This window comes from Suricata suricatta, chromosome 15 (assembly GCF_006229205.1).
Source record: "Suricata suricatta isolate VVHF042 chromosome 15, meerkat_22Aug2017_6uvM2_HiC, whole genome shotgun sequence".
NCBI lineage: Eukaryota > Metazoa > Chordata > Mammalia > Carnivora > Herpestidae > Suricata > Suricata suricatta.
The window spans coordinates 75,363,472-75,389,495 of NC_043714.1; the positions used below are offsets into that span (position 1 = coordinate 75,363,472).

Genomic DNA, 26,024 nt, shown 5'->3' on the forward strand with positions numbered 1-26,024 from the left:
GAGAATGAACTGAGGGTTGAGGGGGAAGGGGGAGGGGGAAAAGAGGTGGTGGTGATGGTAGAAGGCACTTAAGGGGAAGAGCACTGGGTGTTGTATGGAAAACAATTTGACAATAAAATATTATGGAAAAAAAAGAAATTTAGTTCATGTTTTCATATTAGTTTTCTAATCAATAATCTGTTATTCCCATCCTTATAAATGCCTGGTGAAATCTCCTTAGCACCAAAAGCAAAGGTATATAGCTGATTTAATGCCATCCGTTTCTGATTCCTATAGAACACATTATTTTATGGTCATAGATGTAATTAAAATGTCATAGGCATCTCAGTAACAAAACAAAACACTCAGTATCTCTTACCATACAGAGATGCAGATCAAAACGGTCAGGAGGAATTATCTCACCCCTGTCAGAGGGACTCAAGTCAACAACACAAGGAACAACAGGTGTTGGTGAGGACGTGGAGAAAGGCAAACTGTCACGCACGGTTGGGGGAGTGCAAACTGGTGCAGCCGCTCCGGAAAACCATATGGAGGTTCCTCAGAAAGTTAAAAACTGAACAACTTATAATGCAGGAATCACACTACTGGGTATTTACAAAAAAATATATAAAACACTAATCCAAAGGGATCCATGCACTCCAATGTTTACAGCAGCATTATCAGCAGCAGCCACATTATGGAAGCAGCCCAAGGTCTGCTGACCGATGAGTGGATAAAGATGCATAAATACACAATGGAATATTAGCCATAAAGAAGGACATCTTGCCGTTTGCAACAACATGTATAGAGCTACAGAGTATAATGCTAAGTGAAGTCGGACAAAAACAAATACCACATGATTTCACTCATATGTGAAATTTAAGAAACAAAATGAGCAAAGGGAAAAAAAGAGAGGCAAACCAAGAAACAGACTCTTAACTAGAGAGAACACATGATGGTCACCAGAAGGGATAGGGAAATAGGCAAAGGGGATTAAGAGTGCGCTTGTCCTGAGGAGATCCAGGTGTTGTTTGGAATATTGTTAAATCACTATCTTACACACCTGAGACTAATATTACGTTGTATGTTAACTACACCGGAATTACATTTTTTTAATTTTTCATTTTTTTAATGTTTATTTTTGAGAGAGAGACATAGCCTGAGGGGAGGGAGGGGCAGAGAGAGAGAGAGAAGGAGACACAGAATCCGAAGCAGGATCCAGGCTCTGAACTGTCAGCACTGAGCCTGACACAGGGCTCGAACTCACAAACTGGGAGATCATGACCTGAGCTGATGTTTAGCCGACGGAGCCCCCCAGGCTCCCCTGGAATTGAAATTTTTTTAAGGAGGCGTTGAGACTCTGTTTCCAAGTAAAATTCAGGAAAAGACACAAAGACAGCTGTCGCAGTGCAACAGGGATTGGAGTGGGGCACTGATGGTGTCCTCGCCTCAGAGGCACGGTTCTGTCTTTGGAGGAGACCACCTACTCAAAAAGTTTAGTGTAGCACTTACCATTCGCATTCTCACGACAAGGGCCTGACACAGGCTGCACGCAGCAAGTGGTAACTACAGTTCAGCAATTTCATCTAAATACGTCTACACTCCCCTTACATCCATGCACACTTATCACCGCCCAAGAGCTGCGGCGCATCCAGCCCTGCAACACTCAATTCAAGAAAACAGGACTGACGCTGCGGCCTCCATTCCCCAACAGACTCCGAACGAGGACCTCTGGGATCTGGGGGTCCTGCCCTCAACTCCAAGAGTCTGTCCCGTGGGGGGCCACGTGGCGGCAGAGCGGAGCTGCAGAGGCAAGTGCCGGGGGCGGCCTGGGCAGGGGGACAATTGACAACAGTCCAGGGCTGGCCATCGGAGACCGCAGGGGACGTCACACCCAAGGACCCACGAGGGCGTCACTGCTGCAGCTTCCCCCTCGCTCCATGCCACAAACTACCCCGCCAGCATCCCGTGCTCTGCAGTTCCGTCACCCCTGCAGCCCTTCCTTCCCCTGGTGGGAAGCGTCTCCCCACATCCCAGTCCCCTGGCTCCCAGAGGAGCCGGACACCTCAGGCAAGCCACTGTGTCCAGGGGCTGGACAGCTCCCAGCTACACCAGTCACCACTGGCTCTGTGAAACCCAACTCCTGTGACTTCCGTCCACAGACAGGCCCTCCGTCAACTAAAAGCAGCTGGCTTCCCCCTTGCCCCGACCTCTCCTCAGAGAGCATCCATGCTCAAGATTCTCCATACCATGAACTCATAACCAGCTTGGCTGGCTCGGCAGATGGGTTCCATCGGTCAACGCCCCCCAAATGCTGGCATCAACGCAGTACCCACAAGGCTGGGCCTCAACACATGCTTACTTGACAAGCTGTTCTGGTGACCCAGCTGTACCCCGCCACCCCATTCCCACCTCCCAGCCCCCTGCCATGGCTGTGAAGACCTTCTGTGCCCTCATTACACCCTGTCCCCGGGCAGGTGCGGACAAACAGCTTTCCCGAATGCTGTGGACTCGAAACTTTAGCTCGAGCTCAGACGTCTCCTAGGGCTCCTGGCAAACAGCGGTCTCTGCTGGGCCAGAAGTGCCCGGTGCCTCTGCACTGCTATTGGGTGCTAATTTTGGCTTCCTTGGCACTTAGGAACCAACTGGTGGTTGGCTGCCAAGAGACTCAGTTTAGGCGATGAATACAGAGAATGATTATTCAATAAATACAGTTTTCAAACAAGTAGGTAAAAGGTAGGAAATATTCTGCACTCCTTGACTCAACCCCCAAACTCCCAGGATTTCACGAAAACAAGAGTTAGCAACAACACAGTCACACAAGCTTTGTTCTAATGGCTTTCCAAAACATTCCACCCTGAAAACTACCAAGGAACCAGTTTTCCACCAACACGATTCTCTTCCTTCCCTTTCTGAACAGCACTCAACACTCTGCCTCCAAAAAGGCGTGACCGAAACCGAGAGGCCCAAGCCACCGAGCAGAGCGTGCCTGGGCAGGGGGGGGACTCACCTTCCCGTGGCCCGGGTCTCCCGGTTTGCCGCCTTCGGGGGCGTTTGCAGGCTTGCTCTCCGCTCGAGGCCGAACGACCTGTCGAAATGGACTGCACAGCGGAAAGCCGCTCACGCTGATTCCATCTACAAGTGAAATTTTAAGATGTTGTTAGCACATAGAGAAAACGGAATATTTTTAAATCTGTTTCCCTGAACTTGAATTCAGGTAGCAGTTTCAAACCACAAGAAAACAGATAATTTTACATGCATATCAACCTGTCCATGTAACCAGGCTCTGTCCCTCATGAAGACTTAGAAACAATCCCCAGCATAGTATGGTGAGTGTTCCTGGTGTCCAGACCCTGGTCTCGAGTTCTCACTCACGTACTTTTAGGGAAAAGCAGCTGGGGCTTCTCAAAGAAATGGACGATATGCCAAGTCAGCAGCAGGAAAGGTACGGGTAAGTTTGGACACCTTGGTCTACACCAGAGCAAGGAAACACCAAGACAACTAGAGTTGTGTCAAAGATCTCTGCACCTGACACGAGAAGCTCCTGCTGGCTCAAGAGCAGGCAATTCAAACTCGAAGTGATCGTAATTGCAACTGATGGATACTCTTCAAGTAGGTTTTAATCCGTTTTTAATGGATACAATTTAAATCCACATTTAGGGGCACCTGGGTGGCTCAGTCAGTTGAGCATCTGACTTCGGCTCATGTCATGATCTCATGGTTCTTTAGTTCTAGCCTCACATCAAGCTTCCTGCTGTCAGTGTGGAGCCCACTTTGGATCCTCTATCCACTGCCTCCCTCCCCACCCTGCCCTCGCTCATGCTCTCTCTCCCAAAAATAAAGAGAACATTAAAAAAATTAAATCCACATTTAATCCGTGTATTCATTGTCATTTTTTTTTTTAGTCAAAGGCCACCTGTGGAGGAGAGTCTTGATTTTCCTGAAAACTGGTAAATCAGAGAATCAAGTATTTAAACTCTATTTCTTTTATGAATTGTACAACTCCATAATGCCATGATAAGGCAGCATGTGTCTATATAAAAGTATTCTAGCAAAATGAAAAGGAATTGATAAAGTTGGAATCCTATTTTACAACCCTTAGTCCAGGATTTTTCAACCTCAACATGGAGATGTGGGGCCAGACCGTTCTGTCTGTTGGGGGCTGTGCATGCAGGATGTGTAGCAGCATCTCGGGCTTCCACACACAAGAGGCCGGTAACAACCTGCCACAATCAGGAATTGTCACATGTCCCTTGGAAAACAGAGTGGGTGCAAAATCGTCCCTGGTTGAGAACCACTGATCCGCACAATGAGCATGAGCGATTAGGAACATCATAACAAGAGAAACAACTGGGCATTCCCCATCTCCTGACATATGAACACAAGACCACCGCTTCCTCAAAGGATCAGAGGTGAACCTGATCAAGCTTCTGGATGCAGCTGCCCATTATCAGGAAACACAGTGGGGACAGAAGAACACGTTAAAGTGCACCACAAGCATGCAAGCAAGAAGCCCATGCTGTGGGAGCCTCCTCGGGCTGGATGTCCGGCTTCTTCAACAGATTAATTACTAGGGAAAGGAAAAAGCAGGGGTACCTGCACCTTAAGAGAAACTTAAATAAATGGGCAGCAATCAACTATTCTATGTAGGGACGTATGTGCATGTGCGAAGCCTGTAAGCAAACAAGACTAAGTACTGACTAAGAATCTGGATGGTGTTTCCTCTGGGGGTAAAGATGGGGCACATGAGAAGCTATCTGGCTGGCAAAGCTCTAGAATTTGATTCAGGTCAGAGAAGAGTGTTACCTCATAACAACTCATCAAACTGTGATTTGTTTTATATCATTTTATCATTTATAGCAGATCATTTGTTAGTCCCATATAGTTAACAGAGTTAGAGGAGTTCCACGTGAACAATATAGTGATTCGGTAATTCTATACGCTGCTCAGGGCTCAAGATTCATGTGCCCTTGATCCCTTCACCTATGTCACCCATCCCCCACTCACCTCCAGAATCTGTTTCTAACTTCACCATAAAAGGTTTTAAAAACACAATTCTATTTTTATTTTCAAAAAAATGTTAACTGTTTTTTCAAGTAGGCTCAGGATGCACAAGTAAGTGTGCCTGACCCTCTACTTTCTGGGACACTGTTCCATGTGCAAACAAGTCTATTTATATGGACAGGTCGGAGGTGCTGGTAACTTAAGTAACTGTTGTTGGAAACAATCAAGAAGAGAGACCTCTAGTGTAGACCAGGCTAACAGAACAAGTTACCAGAGCCCACGTGTGTGAGAACTACTACTAATTTTGGCTTAAGATACATGGGAACAGGGACAAAAGAAGAAAAAAATGGCAGAAAGTGAGGTTGAGAAGATGTCAAGGCCTATCTGTAAGGTATTTTGTGGATTGTGAACTTGCCCCCCCTCTTGCAGAAGAGCCATGAATAACCTCCCAAGGACAGAGTGGCAATAACTGACCCTGAGACATGCGACCCCCCCCCCCCCCAGGGACTATCCACATAGCAACTTGGATGGCTGGGTCCCTCGAATGGCTCAGACTGCAACGGGGCCAAAGTGAGTATTGGCCATGACTTCTGCAGACAGCAGGCTAGACAATTCAGAGCAACTCAGCCACGGAGAAGAATACAGTACACACAATAGCTTTAAAATCTCCTCAGTGTGGTTTTGATTTGTTTCCCTGATGATGAGTGACACTGAGCATCATTTCATTGCCTGTTGGCCATCTGGATGTCCTCTTTGGAGAAGTGTCTATTCAGAGTCGCTAAAATAAACAAATCAAGAGAATATAGATGCTGGCGACGGTGTGGAGAAACAGGCACTCTCCTACACTGTTGGTGGGAATGTAAACTGGTACAGCCGCTCTGGAAAACAGTGTGGAGGCTCCTCAAAAAACTATTGATAGAACTCCCCTATGACCCAGCAATGGCACTGTTAGGGGTTTACCCAAGGGATGCAGGAGTGCTGAGGCATAGGAGCACATGTACCCCAATGTTCATAGCAGCACTTTCTACAATAGCCAAATCATGGAAAAAGCCTAAATGTCCATCAATTGATGAATGGATCAAGAAGATGTAGTATATATACATGTATACATATATATATATATACACATACATGTGTGTGTATATATATACACACATACACGCACATAATGGAATACTATATGGCAATGAGGAAGAATGAAGTCTGGCCATTTGTAGCAAAGTGGATGGACCTCAAGGGTGTCATGCTAAATGAAATAAGTCAGGCAGAGAAGGACAGATACCATATGTTTGCACTCATAGGTCTAACAGGAGAGACCTGGCAGGGGACCATGGGGAGGGGAAGGGGGAAAGAGAGCGGGGGAGAGTGAGGGACACAGATCATGGGAGACTATTGAATACTGAAAACGAACCATGGACTGAAGGGGGAGGGGGAGGGAAGGAGGGGCCTGATGGTCATGGGTGGGGGGCACTTGTGGGGAGAAGCACTGGGTGTTATATGGAAACCAATTTGACAATAAACTATTAAAAATAAATAAGTAAATAAAATAAAATAAAATAAAAATCTCTTCAAGGTGCTGGTGAAGTAGCAAGGCAGTGAGTAACCAGAGGGCCATGATCTGGCCAAAGAAAAAAATACAGAGACCAGAGGTGGCATTAAATTTCTTTACACACCTCAGGGTGCCTGCAGATTTCAAAAGAGTTGACAGAGAAGCTGAGAACCGGGGCAGAGCCTCTGACAAACTCCCAGGACGAAGTAGGAAGAACACCGGCATTCAGTGTCCCGCAAGCAGAGCGGAAGGAAGTCCCAGAAGCTTTAGGGGAGGCCCCCAGAGATGACCCCGTGAGTGAAGGTAAACTGGACATAAAGCAGGCTCACAGGGGCCACAGCCCGGCTTTGAAGTAGATCTGTGCTTCCAACCGGATTCCGGCAATTCTGCCAGAAGCCATTCCTTGTCTCCCCGATTCCACCCCGGGTTCTCTCATCTTCGTGCTTTTCCAGTTCTCTTCCCTCTGACCACCATCTCTGTGTTCCCTCACATCCTGCTGTGAGCTCACATGCTGCCTGTTCCATCACGTGTCCCCTAGTCACTGTGGCCCAAAGCAAGGACTCTTCCTGGAGTCCAACGACCTGCGTACCGCGAGGCCCGGGCCTAAGGCATGCAGGCCCGTGTCCAGGAAGACGGGAAGGCAGAGAGGCCAGCAGCTGCTGGCGGAGACATCTTTACCAAGTTACTTCAACTCTGAGCCTTCAATTCCTCATCCCTAAAATGGGAACGACCTGAATGCATAAACTGCATGCTTCTCTGCAAGAACGAGTTACCACATATCAAGTATGTGTCACAGTGCCAGGCACCTGGCAAGCGTTCAACAAAAACAGGTGTTATTATCAGAGTAACTTACGAACATGTCTTAGATTCCTTAATGGACTATAGACTCCTTGAAGACACAATTCTTGCTTCACTACTCTATCCCCTACAGTAGCTCATGCAGGTCTAGCAAATCATAAAGCCCCAGTCAATATGAAGGCAAGGACTAAGCTACAGGGTCAGATGTGACACCCATTTGCACACCACGTTCACCAAAAATCCCGTCACCCCAAAGTGACAGTCAACCATCAAGTCCTGGGTGGGCAAAAATTCCATCATGCAAAGCCCCAGCCCACAGCTTCCCCTCCCTGCTCCCCCAGTACCATGGGCACCATCTAGAACACTCTCAGCACACCACGGGGCCTAAGGGGGCTAGTGCTACGGACACGGACACTGAAACACATAACCCCACCCTAGTCAGCACCCCACCCCTAGACACCAGGTCAGATGGGCCCGTGAGCCAGCACAGTGCTCAAGGCACACAGCCCCTAGGTCATCCTCTACTGAGTTAGGACCAGGTGCCCAAGAGTATTTTTTTTAATTGTACTTAATGTTTGTTTATTTTTGAGAGAGAAAGAGGGAGCGAGGGAGGGGGGGAGGGAGGGAGACACAGAAACTGAAGGAGCTCCAGGCTCTTCGAGCCATGAGATCATGACCTGAGCCGAAGTCAGTCACTTAACCAACTGAGCCACCCAGGTGCCCCTCAAAAGTATTTTGAATGCGAGCACTGTCTCGGACTCCCACACTCACACACAGCCTGGGACTCAGCGTGTTCTCCTCTTCCCCAGGGAAAGCTCAGCTCCCATCATCAGCAAATTACACAATCACAACCATTCTTTTTTTCTGTGGAAATACAAATCCTTTTTCACACGAACACAGGGCTAAGGTCTCCTTTTCTGCAAGTGGTCCAGAGCCCTGGCGGGGGGGGGGGGGGGGGGGGGGGGGGGGGGGGGGCGCAGGTGTATTAAAGCCCGCCTCTCCTCTCTTCCTCCACCCACCTCGTTCTGGCCGGGCGGGGGGCAACCAGCCATGACGGGAAATGGAAGCATCCCATCAACAGTGGCTGATCCAGACAGGAGACACCAGAAGGGCCACATGTGGTCTTTGTAGAAGATTCGTGTATAAATTCTAGAGGGGAGAAGCAGAGGGTGGAGGTATCTTCCTTTGAATCATACGCTACGAAGACATAGGTATCCTTCCCACCATGCTGAGCGAATCTGAGCAAGTCACACAATCCTATGAACCTCTGTTTTCTTGGCTTCAAAATGGGAACCAACCCAAGGTAATCCATGAAAATATAAATCTGCCCTGTCTTAGAGCTAGAAGGATCTAGGATATGCACTTAGCAAAAAAAAAAAGCTGAAAATTTGATCTGAAACGTGCCTCCTTTTTGGACACAGACCTCAAAACTTCAAAGAAACCTCAAAAACCTATCATCTTCAAGCTCAGAACAATACTACAGAAGCCAGTCCACAGCTCCTTTATGCACTAGCCTGCCCTGACCCAACCTCGGGTGAAAGAGACCGGGAATGCGGAAGTATGAGCGGAGGCGGAAGGCAGCTTTTGGAAGGTTGGAAGATGAGCCCTCGGCCCACCCGAGGACGGGGCTGGAGAGGAGAAGGGCCGGCTGCAAGGGGGCTGAGGGAGGAGATGGAGCAAGTCCCCGCCGCGCCCGTGGAGACGCGGCTCGCCAGCTGGGCTGGGCGCAGGGGAAAAAAATTCTGCTCACTCATTCGGGCAACTTCTCTGCCAGCACGGGCCATCACAAATAGAACAGAGAACAGATTGGAATGACAATTACTGGGAAGACAAGACCAAAAAAGTTACAAACAGAGGAAGGCAGACTAGTAAGACCAGAGAGGAGCAGATTCTCAGGGTATTTAAGAATGGGGTGAATCTGCTCGGTCACCATGAATCGAACAGAGCTTGAGAGAATTCCAGAGCTACTGTTTCTAGTGCTCAATTTTTCTATTAAGAGCATTTCTGAGGGCAATTCAGAGACACACTTCTGTGTGCAAAAATAACCCACTCCCAAATTCAGCTCTAGCATGACTGCGGTGACAACTTGGGAGGAGGGCAGCTCAAAGTGGGGCCCGTGGGGCAGTCACAACCATCAGCTGCAGTGAAGAGGGGCAGTGACGGTGTCTTCGTGTGCCAGGCCCTGGAGGGGCCATCGAAGGTCCCTCTCTCCCTGCAGGCCAGCACGGTCTTCTCGACCCTACGGAGGAGGAGACTGGAGAGTCTGAGAACATCAGTAAGAGTGCAGTTCGTCAGACGTGGGGCCAGAACCCAGGACGGTCGGATTTGTGACCACCCGGCAAAACCGCAACGGCGTATTTCAGTCCCCCGGTGGCGCCCAGGGAAGCTTGCCCACCAGAATGTTGTGCAGTGCCCCACGCATCCTCCTGCACACCATGCAGCCCCAACGCCTCGTACGGAGCCCCACAATGGCTTAGTGTGCACCTCTACTGGTGGATCTGCTCAAGCAATGGGTCCATTTTGCAAACTTTCCAAAGAAAGTAATGCTTAAGGCGGAGTATAAATTTCTTTTGTGGCAAGTTACAGGAACTGGGATACAACATAACTAGGACAAAATACATTTACAAAAGGAAAGAGAGACACCAGTCTCCCGGGGGAGGTTGTGAGAGTGTGCTGTTCCAGGTAGGACATATTTTGAAGACGCATTTTCATTTATTCTTAAAATCAATGGGTGCCAAGGGGGGAAAAAAGCCCATCTGGTGATCATAAAATATCCTTAAGAAAACCAAAGGAGTAGAAGCATTTGGCTCAGAAATTAGCCAGTGCTCATCCTCAACTTCCAAAGAGAAAGCAGGGCGTTGGTTCATTCAGAAACTTTAGGATCGGCTTAAGAAAGCAAATGCATGTAGAAACGGCAGCCTTCATACACCATTCAGACAAAACAGTCCCCACACCCACAGCGGCCCTGCTCTGCCACTCCCCTCCCTCCGCTGGACGCTCGTCTCAATCCTGTGGCGACTCCCTAGTCCAGGCCCTGTGCTCACGCACCTCAGGAGCCTTCGTGTCCGTGATGCCGAATAACCACCCGGTGAGCACATGAAGTGTCTAGGTGGGTCCCGACCTGCTATCCTAGGCCCCACACACGAGCTTGGGATTCCATAGGTTCTTTGCTCTTCATTTTCCGGTAGCTCACTCATTTATTCCCACACTCCCTCTCCAAAACCGCTCTGACCTCTGAAAACTCCCATCTACTCCCTGCACTTTTTCTTTACCCATCAGCCCCCTCACGTCCCTGTCCGCCCTCTCCAGCCTTAGATTCCACGGTCAAACCACAGACCGAGAGCAAATGCTTGAGGCTTTGGAAGCCACAGGTCTCGGCCACAGCTACTCACGTGGCGGCCGGGCACAAGCAGCCACCAACAGTCACGCACGTGTGGAGGGGCTGTGCCTCAGTAACGCTGAGACAGGCGGCAGGCCGGGGCTAGGGACGCCTGGCCTGCACTGACAACCCCCCGCCCCCCGTCACTCCCCTGCCGGCTCTTCCCTCGTGCTCACCAGGCCCCGCTCCAGGCTCAACCCCCGTCTGCCTTCTCCACACGGGCACCTGAAGGTGGGTGGGAAGCCGTGCACCGTGCCCAGCAGGCTGCCTTCAGACCCGAGACCGCACGCCGGGGGCCCGTTCACACCACGCTCCGAGTAAGGTGGCCTCCAGGTGAGTCTTCCCTCTCCTCACAAGTCACTACCACCCGCTCCCCTGCCTCTTCCCCCGCTCAGGAGCCGACCCCAAGGGGAGCAGAGAAACAAGCAGAGGAGAGGAGAGGACCAGCCCATCTCCCATCCCTGCTTCCTCCACCCACCTGCGCCCAGGACCACACTTGGGGTCCTGTTCAGGGACAGCCTGGCTCCTCCCATTTCCCAGGTGTTCCCTGTGAATGCCCTCCCGGGGAAGTCCGCAGCTCTGCCCCCACCCCGACCGCAGCTGTTCAACACCCCCCACCCCGAGGTGTGATTGGCACAGAATGACCGCCGAAGCCTAAAGCATCCAACTGGAGGAGCTGATGTTCGTTACACCATCACTGCAACGGGGACAGTGAGCGTATCCACCAACCGAGCTTCCCTGCGCGTTCCACATCCACCCCCACTGCCTCCTCCCCGGCCCACAAAGGCACTGCTGTTACCCTAGAGGAGTTCGTGTTTTCCACAGTTAATCCCGACGGCATCACACACACGACATACTGTCTCCTGTCCGGCTTGGCCCACAGGGCGTCCTCCTCTCAGACCGATCCCGACGTGCTACATGTGTCCGTGCTTGACGCCCTTGAATTGCTGAAGCGAGTTGCAGGGAACAGCTGTGACAACTGCTACCCGTTCACCTGTTCATGAACACTCAGGTTGCGGCCCGTTTTTACCACGAATGCAGCTGCTCTGAACACGAGTCCAAGTCACCGTAAGGACATACGCTTTCATTGCTCTGGGTTAAACTTCTAGGAGTAAAATGGCCGGGTCATAAGGTAAGCACAGATTTGATTTTCCAAAACAGTTACTAATGAGCTGTTCAGGTCTGCAAGTAATCAAAAGGACTCAAAAGAGTAAGGAAGAAGAGACCATCATAAATGAGTGGGCAATTTCAGAAAGAATACGGCATGACCTCTAAAAAGGAGAAACAGGACAATGTAAAAAAACTAAAGAGCACATCCGAAAATCTGGCTTCCCGGATGAAAGAACGCCAGGCGTGGTTCCACCCGGCCGCACACGATGCACCCTTCCTCCAGGGGCAGGTGCAGAAGTCCGGCCACAGCAAGGCCTCCTCCCAGCGCCCGAGGTACACAGCATGCCGCAGAGCCAAGTTCCAGTTCGCTCCTTCCTTGCAGTCCTCTGGGAGCAGTCCCCTCTGTTGGGAACAGACTCCAAGTCCCCAGCCACACAGAGGGCCAACCACAGAGAACGTGAAAACCATTTCCTACTTCGGTTGGGAGGACAGTATTCAATTTTCCTCCTCCAAAGATGCTCCAGTGGATACTACTGAAGCAGGGGACACTGAGCCCCAGATAAGGACATTTCCGGCCCCTGGAGACAGGGCCTAAAACATGTGACCGGGAATGCAGCCTTCTCTTCTTGCAACATCTTCAAGAGAAGCCAACACTTCCCAGCCGCTGGCCTCCCCAGCGCTCCGCTGACCACGGTGCACAGACCTCGGCTTGGACCACAGTGCCCTGCGCTAACCTGTGTCCCAGTCAGAAGCACCTCGGGGCAGGAACGGTGCATCTTCCATCTGTACTTGAACCATCTGTCCGGCACATATTACACGGGGGCCTATCTGCTGGGTTAACAAATGCATAGATGTCCTTCCCTCAATTTTCAAGTGACGGGAAACCCCTCACACCCTCAGGTGGCACAGGGCAAACCTCCAGGGCCATCACTCAGACGGGCAGGGATGCACAGCCCCCTGAAGCCGCCTGATGGGGTTGCCCAAGCTGCAAGCCCACATCTAGAAGCTCCTAATCAAAAGGAGAGGAACTGCTAATTTTGTGAATAAATGACTTCATGGAGGAATAATTATCCAAGGACTATATTCCAAAACACCAATAAACCCCTTCTCTGTAGAACAAGGTGGCCAGCATGGATTGCTTTGAACAGAGGTGTGTCCCTCATGGCCTTGTTGGGCCAACCCGGAAACAGTGAGCTTTTTGGCCAGGACCCAGGGACAACCGGCAGGAGGACAGTGTGGTAGCCTGGCCCTTCTCTCTCCTTCTCGAAGCAGCTGTGGGTGATCCAGGGCCCCCGTGCCCCACTGGCCCAGGCCTGCTCCCCATGCGCACAGAGGAGGAGAGCCCCACGGTACCACGAGGCCCGAGGCCCTGGGTTCCCACCGCAGGGTAGCCCCGTCTTGCACAAGTGGACTGCTGACTGGAGTCTGGAGGTGGGACCAGGGTCTTGGCTCTGCCAACCTGCACCCGCCTTGGGGAAGGTGTCCGGGGTCCCTGCCCACAGCACGAGCGAGAAGAGCACGTCATGGGTTTCCGCTCCACGTCTTACAGCTTTTACATCTTGTTTACATGTACTACTCCATTTCTACTTTGAGAAACACAAATAAATGAACATCATTTCTCCAAAGACAGCCGTAGAACAAGCTTAATTAGCATATGTTATTTTAAGATAAAAACCCGGCAAACAAAACCAGAGCTCTGCCAGTTTGAAATTAGAAGTAAATGCCTTTTCACAGGATAATCCAGGGAGAGTGGTGGTGTCCCAAGGCGAACGATGACATGTGCCCGTTCTCCTCTTAGAAACAAGTTCAAAGCACAGGCGGAGTGTGGCATGTACCCTTCAGGGCACCGCATGAGCACGGGGCATCCCCGAAACATGGGCGATGCCAATACTTCCGTCTTCAGCCAGCCAAGTCAAGGAACCTACAAGCCTGACTGTTTCCTGTTGGAACGTTAATTTAAAAAGTTATCAAAAATACACCCTGGTATCCCACAATACTTTTCTTCCCAAACAAATTAGTGTTAATACCTAAGGGCAAACAAAAGCTCCTAACCACTAACCTGGAGTCCACACACACACACACACACACACACACACACACACACCTTTCCAAAAATGTAAATTCCAGGAACTTGCTTTGCTCTTTCTGCCACAAGGTTTACTTTTTCTTTTCTTAAAGTTTATTTGAGAGAAAGCCCATGCACATGAGCAGGGGAAGGGCAAAGAGAAAGGAAGAGAATCCGAAGCAGGCTCCACACTCAGCACAAAGCCCAGTGTGAGGCTTGATCTCATAAATCATGACTTGAGCAGAAATCAAGAGTCAGACACTTACCAACTGAGCCACCCAGGTGCCCCTGCACAGGGCTTTCCGCCCGCGTGTAAAGAACCGTTTTCCCCAGCCCACCCAGCCCTGGAGACTAAAGCCAGACAAAGACAGTACCAGAAAACTACAGACCAATATCCCCGCTGCAACCAGATGCAAAAACCCTTGACATAACACTGGCGGGGGCTCCAGCTCAGTCCGTCAAGCCTCCGACTTCGGTTCAGGCCGTGGCCTCAGTCATGAGTTCAAGGCCCTGCATCGGGCTCCACGCTGCTTGGGATTCTCTCCCTCCCTCCCTCCCTCCCCTGCTGTCTCTTTCTCTGCCCCTCTCCCCTGCTCATCCTTTCTCTCTCAAAATAAATCAACTTTAAAAAAATTAGCCAACCGAAGTTGGCAGCACATTAGGAGTATACAGCATGATCAAGTAGGATCTATCCCCAGGACACAAAGACAGTTTCACATACGCAAGTCAGTAACTGCGCTGCCTCGTGCTGACAGAATGAAGGAGAACCACGCTACCATCTCAGTAGATACAGAAAAAGCATTTGCCCAGTTCAAATCTTCTCATGCTACAAACCCTCGGAATTGGGTGTGGAAGCAACGTACCTCAACATCATGAAGGGCACATAGGACAAACCCATGGTTACCACACCCAACAGCAAAATCTTGCAGCTTTTCCTCCCAGATCAGGCAGAAGACAAGGCTGCCCACTCCCACATGTATTCAACTTAGTGCTGGAAGTGTTAGCCAGAGCCATCAGGCAAGATGATAAAAGGCATCCAAATCAGAAAGGAACAAGTGAACTTGGCTTTACTTGCAAATGATCTGATCTTAAATATAGAAAATCCTTAAATCTCAACCAAAGGGGGAAAAAACACATTAGGCCTCATCAACGAATTTAATAAACTTGTGAGATAATAACATTAGTATATGAAGTCAGTTGCTTTTCTATAACACTGACAATGAAATACCTGAAAAAAGAAAAGAAAAGGAAAGAAAACTCATTCATGATAACATCAAAATCAGGAAAACACCTATGAATAAATTTAATAAATTTAAGGAAGTGAAAGATTAGAACACTGAAAACTGTACAACGTCGATGAAAAACAGACACAAATAAATGCAGAGATATCCCCTGTTCGTGGCTGGAAGAATATCGTTTAAAATGTCCATACTACCCTAAGCCATCTACAAATTCAACACAAACCCTATCAAAACTCCAATGCATTTTTTCACAGAAAAAGAACAAGAGATCCTAAAACCTGAACGTGGCCACAGAAGACCTCAAGGGCCCAAAACAGCCGGAGGGAAAAAAACCAAAATTGCAGGTATCACACGTCCTGATTTCAAACTGTACTAGCTGCAGTGACCCAAACAGCATGGCACTGGCGTAAAAACAGCCACACGCGCAATGCAGAGACAGAACAGAGAGCCCAGAAATAAACTCCCATGGAGACAGTCAACTAACATTTCACAGAAGAGCCAACAACACTCCGTGGGGAAAGAATAGTTTCCCAAGTAAGCGCTGCTGGGGAAAGTGGACAGCCAGGCACAGAAGAAGGAACCTGGAGCCTCATCTCACACCAGGCATGAAAATTAACTCAAAAGAGATTAAGACTTAAACAGAAGAACTCCAGCAATGAAGCTCCTAGAAGAAAACTGCCGCAGCATTGGTCTTGGCAGCCATGTCTCTGAAGAACACCGAGGCACAAGCAACCAAAGCAGAAGTCAACACGTGAGACTAAGCACAGCCAGAGAAACTATGAACGAAACGAAAGGCAACCTGCAGAATGGGAGGAAACCTCTGCAACTCATCTATCTGATAAGGGGTTAGTATCAAAACACACGCTCAGTAACAAATCAACGATCCGATTAAAACAGAAGAACTGGGGTGCCTGGGAAGCTCAGGTGGTTGAGCGTCTAACTCTTGATTTTGGCTCAAGTCATGATCTCATGGTTTTTGGTTTTGAGCCGCATGTCAGGTTCCGCGGTGGCTATGCTGAGCCTGTTTCGAAGTCAGTCAGTCTCTTTCTCTCTCTCTCTGCCTCTCCCCCCGCTCATGCACTGTCTCATGTGTGCTCAAAAGAAATAAACTTCTAAAAAAAAAAAAAAAAAAAAAAAAAAAGAAAGAAAGAAAGAAAGAAAGAGAAGGGGGAGCCTGGGTGGCTCAGTCAGTTGAGAATCCAACTTGGGCTAAGGTTATGATCTTGCGGTTCATGGGTTCAAGTCCCACATCAGGCTCGCTGCTGTCAGTGAGGAGCCCACTTTGGATCCTCTGTACCCCTCTCTCTCTGCCCCTTCCCTGCTCATGCTCTCTCTCAAAAAACATTTTTTAAAAAAACGAAAAGAACAGAGTATTTTTCCAAGGAAGATCTACCAATGCCAACAGGTACCTGAAAAGGAGCCCAACACCACTAACTATCAGGGAGATGCAAATCAGACCACAATGAGCTATCACCTCACACCAGTCATGACAGCAGTCATCCGAAGAGACAGGAGATAGGAGGTGGCAAGGAGGTGGCAAATAGAAAACCCAAACAGTGGGAGACTCCTCAAAAATTTGCAGCTACCAATTGATTCAGCCAGTTCTGAATCTATATCGAAAGGAAATGAAAACAGTATCTCAAGGAGATATGGGACTCCATGCTCATTGTAACATTATAGCCAAGATACAAAATCCACCAAGATATCCACCTACAGATGAGAGGGTATATACAGAAGAGCAGGCTATATACAATCTGATACTAATCCATGACAAAGAAGGAAGTCTTACTATTTGCAACAATACGGATTGACTTTGAGGGCATCATGCTAAGTGAAATAAGTCCGAGAAAGACAAACACCGCAGGATATCACTTCTGTGTGGAATCAAAAAGGGACAAATTCATAGCAACAAAGAATGATAGTCACTGAGAGACGGGGGAAATGGGGACATGTTGGTCAGAGGGTGCAAGCTTTCAATTAGAAGAGGAATATATTCTGGGCATCTAGTGCAGGACCCTGTGATTATGTTTAACAATAGTATATTCCATGCTTCAAGTTGATACAAAAATAGATCTTAAATGTCCTCAGCACATGGGAATGCACACAGGCACAGCCACTCTGGAAAACAGTGTAAAGTTTCCTTAAAAAGTTAAAAAAAAAAAAAAAAAGGGGGGGGCCGTCTCGGTGGCTCAGTCAGTTCAGCGTCAGACTCTTGACTGTGGCTCAGGTCATCATCTCACAGTTGGTGAGATCGAGCCCTGAGTCAGGCTCTCCAGGGCACGGAGCCTACTTGGGATTCTCTCTCCCCATCTCCCTCTGCCCCTCCCCTGCTTACAGGCATGTTCATGCACATGCACGCTCTCTCAGGAAAAAAAAAAGTTAAAAAACAGAACTCCCCTGTGATCCAGCAATTGCACTACTAGGCTTTTACCCAAAGGATACAAAAATATGAATTCAAAGAGACACATGCACCCTAATGTTTATAGCAGCACTCTCTACAGTAGTCAAACGATGGAAAAAGCACAAGTTTCCATCACCTGATGGATGGATGAATAAGAGGTGGTGTATGTATACACACACACACAACACACGCACATATTCATGTATAAACAAACACCTAACACTGATTTTGGACTTTGACCTCCTTTTTTTTGTTTAAAGCCAAAAAAAAAAAAAAAAAAAAAAAAAGACACCGAAGAACGTATACTATATTTCTTCCTTAACGAAGTCAAGAAGTCAAGAACAGGCAAAACTAACCGATGACGACAGAAGTCACAATTACCATGACCTCTGTGCAGGCTGGTCACCAGTGACAAGGCTCAAGGACACCGGACAGGTAGAAGCTACCCAATCAAGTTCTGGGCAGTGGGTGCACCGATGAAGGAGAATAAAAATAATTCACCAGCTGGATACGGGCCGTCTGTGCTCCCTACTGCATCTAGGTTGTATTTCCATAAAAGGACTCACTACCATTATTACAAAAATCAGGTATCTGGGAATCAATCTAGTGAAATTCTTTAAAAAACCTTCATAGAGAAAATTAGAAAGTTCCTGAGACACATTCAAGAAGACAAATGACAGGTCAATGTTCATCGATAGAAGACCCTCATAAAATGCTAATTTCCCCCAAACTGATGTTCCCGTCCATGCAGCCCCTTCAGCATTCTAACAGACTACCCGGAGGAACCTGACATACTGATTCTAAAATTTATATAAAAGGAGCAAAGGACAGAAAATATCCCAGAACCTCAACAATAATCCAGAGAGGAGACTGGCCCTATCCAATGTCCAAACTTCTCACAGGAAATGGAAAATACCCAGCCCAGACGCTCCAACAACTGACCTCAGTCTAGGATGACAACATTTTCCCCAAAAGGGGGAGACCGTCCCTATCAATGGCTCCCAAACTTGGCTGCATGGAAGATTCATCTGGAACACTTTAAAAACCCAGATGCCCAGGTCATACCCCACGCCCATCAAGTCACAATGTTGAGGGGTGAGAGCCAGGAAGAGGTTTTAAAGACCCTCCCCATGACCCCCAAGGGCTAGAAAGTCTGAGAACCACTGGTCTGTTCTCAAACAGTAAACCTCAGAGAGCACCGCGCATCAGAGAGATACAAGTCAGACCCTATTTCTGAAATACAACCTCAATGAGAGACAGGGGTGGGCAATGAGGCTAAACAGGTGGCCACAGTGAGACAGCACAGCCGTATCAGGGACTCCATCCAGCTGTCAATGCCAAAACCCTGGATATCACACGGAAAAATCACAGTCAGATTCTGCTTTAGAAAGGACTATTGGGGACGCCTGGGTGGCTCAGTCAGTTATGCGTCCAACTTCGGCTCAGGTCATGATCTCAATGGTTTGTGAGTTTGAGTCCCACATCAAGCTCTGTCCTGACAGCTCAGAGCCTAGAGCCTGCTTGGGATTCTCTGTCTCCCTTTCCCTCTGCCCTTCCCCCCCCCACCCCCACTCTGGCTCTCTCTTGCTCTCTCTGAAATAAACAAACATAAAAAAATTAGAAAGGACCATGGAACAAGGTGGATGACAGAGAAAGGGGAGCACAGTGAGCAGCTGGGAGGCCAATCAGAATGTTAACACAGTCAAGGGGACAGAGAGACTTTAAAAACAAACTTAACAAGGCTGGATGCAATCAACAGCAGGAGCTAACAGTAAACCAGCCTGCAGTGATCCATAAAAACCATTCCTTTCTCTCTCCAAAAAACAAAACCCCCCGAGTCCCCTCTGCTGAACACCCACCTAATTTGCTTCCCAGCGAGCCACCACCAGCGTGGCTGGAAAAGCAACAGTGAGGGCAGTGAGATCAATGGTCCGGAAGGCTTCCGCTCCAGGGGCCTGCAAAGGATCACCTGTTGCTGACAAATGACAGCCACCTGGGTTTTCATTCCATCCTGGCGGTTCAGCAAGTTCTCTTCCAACCTGAATTTAAATCCAAGAACGGAGTCGGCGTCCCCACTGCGGGATGAACACTGGCCCGGGGATAAGGGCACCTCCCCAGGTTCCCAGACAGACGTCTGGGGCAAGACCTCAACTTTGGGGTGTTGTGAAGCTTTTTCTCACCCACAGATGTGCTCCCGAGGGCTCCCACGAAAGCAGACCTTACCCTTGGCTGAGCCACAGAGCCGTGAAGTCACTGTCAGTGAGTCAGAAAGCTGGCGCCCGGTGTGTCGGCAAGCTCTCCCTTCAGAAAGGGAGCAGGTAACCCACTGAACACAGAACCAAAGCAGGGTTCAGCTAGAAACGGCCAGTGAACTGTTGAAGGCCTTGCAGGGGCTCCCAGAGCGTAAGGCTCCCAGGCTGCAGTCATGTCTCCTCGGAGCTGGCCGGGAGGGGCGCCGGCCACCACGCCAGCCCTGGCCTCTTTGCTCTCCCGTGAGATCAAAGCCCTGACCTGCAAGGGGACGAACAGCAAAGACGGTGCCTGAGAGCACAATGGACACCCACCATGGCTGGGAATGGGGAACGGCCACCAGCCAAACCTCCCCCCAGAACGAAGAGCCTCACGGGACATGTGGTCAGATACACGCACCAAGAGTGCAGGAAGTCTGGCCTGGGCGGGCTGATGGGGGAAGCCGGGCAGGCAGATGAGAGGCTCTTGAGAGATGACGAACTCAGCAAGTTCAGGGCGGCCTTGGACAGAGCCCTAAGGAAACCGGGTGCCATGGGGCAGGGGACGAGGGAGACGCGCAGGCATGGAGGTAGGAGCTGGAATTGTGAGGCACACAAGACGCTGGCCCTGTCCTTACACATGTGTCTCGAGGAAGCCCGACGGGGCAGACACGGTCGCGGCAGCCGGGAACCGGTGCCAGCACAGAGAGGCCTCGGAGCTGCGGGCACCAAGCCCAGATGGGTGCCAAAATGCAGCCAGAGGGGACAGCAGCCCACCTCCCAGGGTCAAGGCAACAGATCCGAGAAGACCAACAGGTGGTGCCTCAGTAACACGGCGCACACTCGATACTCCTTCTCCTCCCGTCCCCAAAACTCTCTAGCCTCAGAAAACAGATACAAGCCAATAAAGTCCTTGGCCACCCTCGTAAAGTCACATCTGTGAAAGCCTAAGCACCTAGGAATTATAAAGAGAAAAAATTCTTATGGCATCAAGATTCCAACCACCTTTGATTAAAAAATACAAGACAGATCTCTAAAAATTCCTATTTCTTTTCGGAGAGAACGGCAGACCAGGGCAAGGACACGGACCGGTGCCCCAATTTCACAGCACAGTGCCAGGGTAGGGGACCAGACGAGAGAGCAGAACCTCCACCGTGCCTGCTCTCAAGATCAATGCCTGCCCTGGAGGATAAGCTCATTAAATTGTGAAGAAGCAAAATATAATGCAACGCCAAATGTCAAAATGGGGTGTTTACACAAGTCTCCAACTCGGGACCAAGAACGGAAGGCACCCCATTGTCCCACAGGCAGAGCCTGTCTTAAGCGTCATAAGCATGAGGCACTTCAAGCAAGAAAGAAACGCATGCTTCCCCAGGGAACAGAATAAATTCCAACAGGAACTCACCACGCTGCAAACTCACAAAGTCTTTCGGGGAAGGAGGCCAGAGCGGCCTTCTGAGTCTCCTTCCTGCAGGAGGCCTTCCTCCCCAGCCAACCAGGCTCTCTCCTGCCGCACACCTCATGCCTTACCCTTGAACGGTTACACCTGTCACCCACCACACCCAGCTGAATCCACCCACTCAGCCTCTGGTAATAGTCTCCATCGCAGCAACCTTCTGAAAAGCTCTCCGTGGCCCCCCACGATCTCCCAATAAAGCCCAAGGCTCTTTACCGGAGTTTCAGGCCTCCCACAGCCTGCCTATCCCACCATCCTTGCCAGATCCTCTCTCTCCACTGTGTCCTCTGTCCTGTCACCTCCATCCCTACCCTCTGGTGTCATCTCACCTTTCAGTTAGGCCCCATCCAAGGGCACTGCATCCAGAAATCGACGCCTGAACATCCCCACCCACACAACTCTCCCTTCCCTGACTTCAGGGTCAGGAACTCTCAATGCAGCTTCCCAACACGCTTGTTATCCCTCTTCCAAGAACTATTTGCTGGCAATCTTCTCTGAGCCAGGCCTGGTGCAGGGTTCAGGAACAGTGGGGGAGAAACTGAGAGCATTCAAAGCCACCAAGGTTGCACCAAGGCCAGGAGAGGCCTTCATAGAGGAGGTGAGCAAAGCTGGGGTTCACAGGCGAAGGCTGAAGGGCGCTCCAGGTGGAGGAAAAGGCGGCAGCTCGACACAGCATTTCAGAACGGCTGCAGCGTGAGATTCAAGAGAGCAGCAGCAAAATCGAGGCCGGGGTGGGCCGGGGCCCAGACTACATAGGGCCTTACACGCCAAAGCCAGAGCACATTGGTTTTTGAGAAAAATCGAAAACCTAACGGAAGATGGATTCAAGAAGGCAGGCCAGGGGGCAGGAGAACAGGAGGATCGTATAAGGTCTGCAGGCTCAGGGGGAGGCGGGACGCAGGGGTGTGAGCGGATGGGGCTTTAGCAGTGACAGAGCAGCCCGCTTCTGGGCCACAGTGACGGCTCTCATCCACGGAGGGAGCAGAGGACGAGGGGTGCGTGCGCAGTGGATCAGAGTTTACAGGGACACACGTGAGCTTTGGGCACTGCCGCGTGACCATGTCAGGAAACCAGCTAACACTAGAGCCGTGCGACTCAGGAGCAGAAATAAAGATTCGAGAGCCTCTGCACAGCACTGTTAAAATCATTTAGGACAATATGACATAAAAAAAGGGGCAAAGGACCCACTTAGGAAGGTCATTAGCTGGACTACAGCCAAACAGAAGGCAGTGCGGGCGTGTCTGGAGGGACGAAGGGGCCCCCAGACCTAAGGGGGCTGATGAGCAGGGCCCTGGCCTGGGATATCTTGATTTTCAGACAAAGATTGAGCATAGTTACTGAGGGACAGTACGTAACTGCTCCAACCTCAGTGCACAAAGGACTCTGTTGGAAACACAGACCTCAGCCCAGCGCCCTCAGAGATGGACTAAGAAAGGCTGGCAGGCCGAGGAACCTGTATGGTATCAAGCAGCCTCTGGTACATGGTGTCCACAGACTGTGACTTAAAAAACCAGTGGTCAGGGGACACCTGGGAGGCTCAGTCGGTTAAGTACCTGACTCTTGGTTTTGGCTCAGGTTGTGATCTCACGGTCTGTGGATTTAAGCCCCAAATCAGGCTCCACATTGCTTAGGATTTTCTCTCTTCCTCGCTCTCTCTCTCTCTCTGTCCCTCCCTGCCTCTCATGCTCTCTCTTTCAAAATAAATATATAAAAACTTTTTAAAAAGTTTTAAAAATTACCAAAAAAAATTAGTGGTCAAATTTAAAGGCCCCAAGAGAGACGACCTTGAACATATGTCAAAGAATTTGCCTCTGATTCAAGGAGACTTATTCCTCCAGGATCAGGCAGATGAAAATTCACATGTACTCAGATTACGAATCAGAGAGCCCTGCCCAGTGGCCTCTGGGAAGAGAAGCCATGTACTGAGAAGAGGTGTGCAGGAGGGGGCAGCAGGCGACAAAGTGCAGGCCTATCCCAGATCTCTGAATGGCGGGGGCTGGGGGCGGGGCCACAAGGGGCCTCCATGACACTGACAAGCACCGCCTCCCCACCGCGTCCAAGTGCAAGAGACTGAATGAAGGCCATTCACAAAGGCAGCTGGTTCCAGCCGGCATCTTCTCAAGATGCTAGAGCAGCAGGTAACCTGAAGAGCAGGGTCTGACATTGCCCTCTCCTTCCCGCCACCCTGCCAAGGGCGCTAGGACACCTAAATGTACAAGGACCACATGCCCCCCAGGGCAGTTTCCTGGCTCCAAGTGTCCACAGAACCACAACAGCCATTCCGTCTCTTACAACCACCACGCGCATGGGCCTGGAACTATTCCGCTCGTTCCCTAAGAGGGAAGGAGCACAGAACGTACAACAAATGTGCAGTGAGCGGGGCCCCTGGTGCTATTAGGTGGAGCCTTGAACACATCATTCCGCCTTCTGGGACTCGGTTCCCCGGGGGCAGGACCCACTACTAGACTGCATGCCATCTAGTGTCTCCTGATTTGGGATGCTGAGTGTCACCAGGGCCCACAGTCAAATGCCACAGTCAGTTGTCACATCCAACGAAAACTATCAGCAAAGATCAAAGTTCTCTTTAAAATGCTGAGAGCCAAAAAAGTGTACAGAGAAACCCAAGTTAATTGATTAGAAAGGAAACCAAAGCAGGGGAGGCTTGTGTTCACTGTCAAGGAGCAGCCCTGGGAGACAGTTGTCACCCGGAGTGTCAGCACCAGGGAAAGCAAATTGCTCACTGGTCGATGTCACTGAAAGTTCATCGCGCTCAAACGTCCCCCGGAGAAAGGCGCGTGCAACAGCCTGGCCTGATCTTCAAGACCACGCCTGGATGAAAAAATCCTTGGAAAAAAACAGTTTTGCAATCTGGTCTGATGAATTATGAATCTGTTTCTAGCACTTTTGTTGTTTTAAAAACATTGTATCATAAAAGCTGCATGAAGTAAACATGCACAGCTTAAGAGAGTCCCCGGAGCCACAGCACCGCACAAGACATGGGGTGTGGCCTGGGTTTGCCCCGCCCCATCAGAGTCCTCCCTGCCCTGTGCTCTTCGTGACTGTCCTCCCACCTGAGCAGGGAGCCAGGGGCGCTCGGCTTGGTTGTGCCGTCTATTTTCTAATACGTTGTTTACGTTTACCGGTTTAAGTTTCAGCCAGCCAGGTGTCACTACAGGAAGACCTTTGATCACTTTGGTTGGGGGGGAATGAAATACACATAAGGTCAAAATTACCATTTTAGTCATCTTTAAGTGTGTGGCTGAGTGTCACTGATACCTTCACCGCGCTGTGCAAGCTGTCCCCAACTTTATCCCTGTGTCCCCTTGCGCTTCACCTGTTGAAGAACCAGGTCGCCAGGCTATAGAGTTGACCCTAGTCTGGACTGGTGTCGTTGAACAGGTTTTTCTATTGTCTGAGTTCCTGTAAACTGGTATGTGGACCTAGCGCGCTGCCCTGTCTCAGGTGTGATTTTCGGGAGGCGTGTACTCTTCCCCCAGGGGGCCCAGAGCGTCCGGCTGTCTCTTACTCTGTCATGTGGCTGCCCGCTGTCTTGGTGGACTGCAAAATGAAGGTACTTCGATCCCACCATCCCTTCTGGAGCGCCAGCTGGAACACGTGGGTAAAGGGAGACCCCCCTCATCAACTGCTCGGTTGTCCCACAGTGCATGGGGACAGAAAAGCAGAACAAACACTCATTACTGATCACGTGCAAAATAGTGAGCTGGCTCCCTGCCGTCTGCAAAGGTGGGAGATTCTCTCTGGCAGCGCAAAGAACGCAGGAATGGAGCAGCTGTCACCCTCCGTGACCCTCAGACAGCGGCAGTGCCTCCAGGCGGCCCCTCCTGACATGACCCCCGCCCATCTGGTGTGTCCCTGCTACAGCCTTCACGCCCTGCTCCAATATCATCCGACACTTCTGGCTCCAGACCGGGAAGGGCCACGTCTCCAGGGAGCCCGGGCTTCTCCGAGTCGGGAGGAGGGTTTCCAGGCCATGACGTGGGGACCGGGAAAGTCCCCACTCTGGCGCCGGTCAGTGTCTAGGCCTTGGCAGTACACTGGGCAGACAGACTGATTTTTAAACACCTCACAACTCGACTGGCATTTTTATTCAAGTCCTAGACTACAAGGCTTTTACTTAATCTCTGCTCTCTCACATCCGTTACCTCTTCCTTCCATAAAAGAATCCTAGTTCAGACCAGATGCTAGAATCAGATGGCCACAAAACTCATCACTCACTTTATTCCACGCCGTTTCAGAATTCCAATACCAACATCATCTCCATCAAAATACTTACACAGGGGAAAACTACTTTTGCAGAGAGCAGCCTCGTCATCATGGAGGAGGGAGTTTCCTACGCCCTCCCCACAGAGCACCCCGACGCAGACAGTCACCCACACGTGAGAGTGCCTCCGTGGGAGTGCGGGAGTCCCTCGGCGAGTGCCGGCTCACAGAAATCCAGGACTTGGGGAACCTGGGTGGCTCAGTCAGTTGAGTGTCTGACTTCGGCTCAGGTCATGATCTCACAGTTTGTGGGTTCAAGCCCCACATAGGGCTCTGTGCTGACAGCTCGGAGCCTGGAGCCTGCTTCCGATTCTATGTGTCCCTTTCTCTCTCTGCCCCTCCGCTGCTCATGATCTGTGTCTCTCTGTCTTTCAAAAATAAATAAATGTCGGGGCACCTGGGTGGCTCAGTCAGTTGAGCCTCCAACTTCGGCTCAGGTCAGATCTCACGTGGTGGGTTCAAGCCCCAAATCAGGCTCTGTGCTGACAGCTCAGAGCCTGGAGCCTGCTTCCAATTCTGTGTCTCCTTCTCTC

The 26,024-nt window shown here is 50.1% G+C and overlaps 1 protein-coding gene across 1 annotated transcript in view; it reads right to left on the bottom strand.

Annotated features, from left to right (window-relative positions):
* The window catches only part of TRAPPC9 (trafficking protein particle complex 9), a 529,205-nt gene that overhangs the window by 357,326 nt on the left and 145,855 nt on the right, over positions 1 to 26,024 (bottom strand). The window contains exon 17 of the mRNA XM_029923171.1: positions 2,990 to 3,114. Within this exon, the coding sequence (XP_029779031.1) occupies positions 2,990 to 3,114 (125 nt within the window). The remainder of the gene's footprint in view (positions 1 to 2,989; positions 3,115 to 26,024) is intronic.